This window comes from Camelus ferus, chromosome 35 (assembly GCF_009834535.1).
Source record: "Camelus ferus isolate YT-003-E chromosome 35, BCGSAC_Cfer_1.0, whole genome shotgun sequence".
Lineage (NCBI taxonomy): Eukaryota > Metazoa > Chordata > Mammalia > Artiodactyla > Camelidae > Camelus > Camelus ferus.
Window position 1 is genome coordinate 24092268 of NC_045730.1, and position 4505 is coordinate 24096772.

General features: G+C 53.2%; 1 protein-coding gene across 1 annotated transcript; it reads left to right on the plus strand.

Annotated features, from left to right (window-relative positions):
- Positions 1-1746: 1746 nt before the first annotated feature.
- On the plus strand, positions 1747-3621 carry LOC116661476 (nanos homolog 2-like). The gene has a single exon (XM_032473669.1). The coding sequence runs from the start codon at positions 1949-1951 to the stop codon at positions 2594-2596; it is 648 nt and encodes a 215-aa protein (XP_032329560.1). The 5' UTR covers positions 1747-1948; the 3' UTR covers positions 2597-3621.
- The last annotated feature ends 884 nt before the right edge of the window (positions 3622-4505 follow it).

A 4505-nucleotide genomic window follows, 5' to 3' on the forward strand; every position in this document is an offset into this window, starting at 1 on the left:
AGCTCCTTCCGAAGGCAAGACCTAGTATCTGCCATCAAGGAGTCCTCAACAGACTTTGTTCAGACTTCACTCCCTGATCAGCTCAAGACAATGTGAACTGATGGGGATAGCCTCTATTCAATCGACAGCAACCAGAGGAGCATCCTAAAACATTTCTCATTTGCCCTTCCCCTGCTTTTACCCTTCAGTGGCTCCCTATTGCTCCAAAGACAAAGACCAATGGGCTGATACTGACCTACATCACGGGTGCTTAACCCAGTGAGACCTGACACCCACTTTATCTAACATATTGAGATGCCCCTTGAGGATTCTGAAATTAAGTTCCTAGGTAATAGAGCCCACCAACACACACATTTTATTTTTAAAATTGGGAAGGTGGGGGTATAGCTTAGTGGTAGGGCACATGCTTGGTGTGTACAAGGTCCTGGGTTCAATCCCCAGTGCCTCCAAAAAGGGGAAAAATAAAATAAATAAATAATAAAATAAAAATATAGTAAAAAAAAAGAAAAGAAAAGAAAATTAAGATCATGTCCTAACTGAACTGCAAAGGAGAAATTAAAAGACTGCAATTTATAATAAAAAAAATTTATTTTCAGCCCATGCTTCCCGGGCTGGCCTCATCTGGGGACTCTCACCCCATTCTGGCCGCTCCAGCCCCCTTGCTGTCCCCAGACTTCAGGGCTCCATATCTCGTGTTCCTTTTCCTGGAAGACTGTTCTATGTGATCTCAGCTTCCGGTCACCTCTCCCAGCTCAGCCTCTCTCAGAGCACCCTGTCTGTGTAATCGGGTCTTTATGGGCTGCTGTTTTCTCATTAGCTGGCTAGACTGGTTGTTTGTGAAACAGGTACAGGGTAGATGTGCTCACTGCTGAGTTTCCAGCGCCCAACACTAGGGACTTCAGTGATTGGATGCTGAGCGGTCAGGGAGACCAACTGGGGACCACAGGGGGAGGAAGAATTCCTGGAGTTGGCATGGGCAGGAGGCCAGGCTTTTACTTGGTCCTGAAGCTCAGAAAGGATCTGGGAAAATGTGCCAGGCCAAGGGGGAAGTGTGGGCATTCTAAATGAGTCTGCGTCACGCCAGGGTCCTCTTCTGCTTCTTAGATCAATTCCCAGTGTCTCTGGAGTCAGAGCTGGGTGTCAGTCCCAACTCTGCCATTTCCCTGCTGCGTGACTTTGAGTATCTTCCTTAACCTCTCTGAGCCTCATAGCCTTTCTAGAAAATGGAAACTCTGGTGCCTGCCTCCTTGAATGGTTATGAGGTTCAAAGAGACCCTTTTTCAAAAACATTGAACACTCCGGTGCATGCTCAAGAAATCTGTGTTGAATCAGTGACTCCTAATTCCAGATGTGACAAAAAATCAGGTTTTAATTCAAAAGAGATAGAAGCAGCATTTGCTTCGGAGTTGCGAGCCCTGGCTCTGCCACTTGCGTGTTGTGTGCCTCTGGGCCAGTAGGAGTTTTCCTCTCTGAGCTTCAGCAGCTTGTCTAGAAAATGGGGTAGTAGTAAAATGATTATAAATCAATTAAAAAAAAAAAAAAAAGAAAAAGGAATAGTAACTGTGTTACCCATGCGGAGTTGTTGTGGGAGTGAAGTCAGATCATGAAGGTAACTGTGGGAGCCCAGCGACCAGCTCATAGTCGGGGGCTGTTGTTGTTATTAGGAATGGCTCTAGAGAGGGCAGCCCCCAGCCTTGAAGGGAGGGGGGGGTGGGGGAATTTGCAGACATGGGACTTTATTGACCAGATAAAGAAACTGAGGCCCAGGGGGAAGGGCCTTTCCAGATCACAGCACCTGGCAGTTAGAGCAAGGACGAGAGACGAGGGGAATGACCCCCTTCCAGTTATCCATGGGGGATTAAAGTCAGATGGGGACCAAGGGTGAGGAGTGGGCCCTTTAAATCCTAAGCTCCACCTTTGTTCAGAAGGGTCTTTGAGGAATATAAAAATGGGTGTAGTTCCTCTCTGCTTCAGAAAACCATCTGCTGCTCCAGTCCACGGGGGCCCCAGCCCATCTCTCTCCAGCCACCTACCACCCCTGCAGGCGGCCATGGAGTTGCCACCCTTCGACATGTGGAAGGACTACTTCAACCTGAGCCAGGTAGTGTCGGCCCTGATCCAGAGTCCGGGACAAGTGCAGGAGGCCCCAGGGACTGGGGAGCTAAGCCCTGGGGAGCTGAGCCCTGGGGAGCCGAGCACTGAGGAGCCGAGACCTGGGGAGCTGAGCTCTGAGGAGCCGAGACTTGGGCAGCTGAGATCTGGGAAGCCGAGACATGGGAAGCTGAAACCTGGGGAGCCGAGACCTGAGGCCCAGCAAGAGCAGGGACCGGGAGGGCGGGGCCCTAGTGAGGCCCTGGCCACCCTCTGCAACTTCTGCAAGCACAATGGGGAGTCTCGCCGCGTGTACACCTCGCACCGGCTGAAGACCCCGGGGGGTGTGGTGGTGTGTCCCATCCTGCGGCACTACGTGTGTCCCCTGTGCGGGGCCACGGGTGACCAGGCCCACACGCTCAAGTACTGCTCGCTCAACGGGGGCTATCAGTCTCTCTACCGCCGCAGTGGGCGCAATTCGGCCGGCCGCAAGGTCAACTGCTGAGGACCATGAGGTGCTCAGCCCCCGCACCCCCAGCCCTCCTGGTTCAGTCCTACCAAGTCCCTGGGCTCACCCACCTCCCATGGACTCACCCAGCCCTTTGGAATGTCTGACCTCCAGAGCTCCATCCCTGCTGGATCCTGAAACAATGGAGGCTATGGAGAGCCTGGCCAGCCCTGCCCCTTGGACCTCTCAGCCCTAAGGGTTCTGTCCTGGAGATATCCGTGGATTCTGGGTGCAGCAGGACCCCGGCCCCTGTGGCTCCTTCTGGGCCACGGTTCATGGATCTTTAGTCCTTCTGGGCCACCAGCCCTGCCCCTTTGACTTCTTAGCCCCTGGGGTTCCATTCCTTTTGGAATTCTTGGACCCTTGGCCCTACAGGACCCCACTGTGCTCTCCCAGTCTGCCCCTCAGAATGTGGAGAGAGGGAACAGGCTGGCTTGGACCTTCCAGCCCACGAACTTCAAGATGGGATCCTGACTTCAACCCGCCTTCTCCACCTTCTTCAGCCACTGGTAGATCCACTGTTTCATCGTGGACGGCACCGGATGGGTCCTGCCCTGCCCTCAACAGCCCATCCATCAGGAGCTGGAGGGAGGAGGGGCCACAGCAGCGGGGCACCATATCTTTGCAGGCTTATCGGGGGTGGAGGGCTTTGGGGTGAGCCGACAGCCGATACCCTTGACCTCCGCCTAGTTGTTCTTCCCATGTTCATTTCATTCAGTTTCACTGCGCTCCTGCCCCCAATGGCAAATCACCGATGGGTCCTTTCCCCAGTGGAAGGCATCTCTCTGCCACCTCCCACCCACCCACAAGTTGCGATAGTTTTGTAAAGTTCCTTTGTTTCCTCCTGCAACAGTAAAGTTCACGAAGCTCCCACAGGAAAAGTGGGTTTTGTGCCTGGATGGGCATGGCGACTCCCTAGATTTTATTTTAGGGGCAAAAAAGAGCCCTGAGTCAGATTTTAAGTTGTTTGGTTTTTGGCCCAGGGCTGGACCCGGGTGTTGAGCTCTAGTGAATAAAGAGCATTTCTGGTTGACTTTGAAATCCCTATGTCTGTTTCCTCAGAGGCTGGGGGAGGGGGGACCCGTATTTGCCCCAAAACATGGGAAGCGGGAGGTGGAGCAGGAAGGAGTCCTTGGTCCCTCCCACGAACGTGGCCCCCCCACATCCTCAGACACAGGCCACCTGTAGACTGGACCCCAACACCAACCTTCACCTTGACCGCAGATTCCCTTTCTGCATCCTTCTTCGGGCTCTGTCCAGGGTCCCCTCCCACCCTGCTAGAGCCCAGGTCTTCCGGGACCAACTTTACAGTTGTTATTAAACTCTGGGCTCCTGGACCCCACTGGAGAGGTGATAGAACCTGTGGTCCCCAGCCCTGGGGAACTGTGCAGGTGCACAACATGTTGCACGTGCTAAATACCAGGGCTTCTGTAATTCCATCGCTCCACGTGTGTTTGCTGAGCTCCTGCTTGATTCCAGGCACCGTTCTGGACATCGGCAGGCATCGCAGTGAGCAAAGCAGACAAGACCCTTGTCCTCATGAAGGTGACATTCTAGGTGGGAAGAGGGTGCAGTGACAACCACTGAATAAACAGAGACTATCATGTCAGGTGGGTGATAAGTGCTGTGAAGGAAAAGGGGGCAGAGTGAAAGGATGAGGAGGGAAGGAGAGGCTGTTTTATACGGGGTGCTCAGAGGAGACCTTTCTGTGGAGGTGACTCTTGAGCAGAGTCCAAATACATTGAGGAAACCAGGAGAAGGGTGTTCCAGGCAGAGGAGATGGTGCGTTCAAAGGCCCCAAGGTGGGATTGGCTCTGGTGTGTTTGCAGAATAAGCAGGAGGCCGGCTGAGTAAGAGATAAGATCATGCTCCCTACCCCATCCACATAGTCGTCATGGAAATGTGT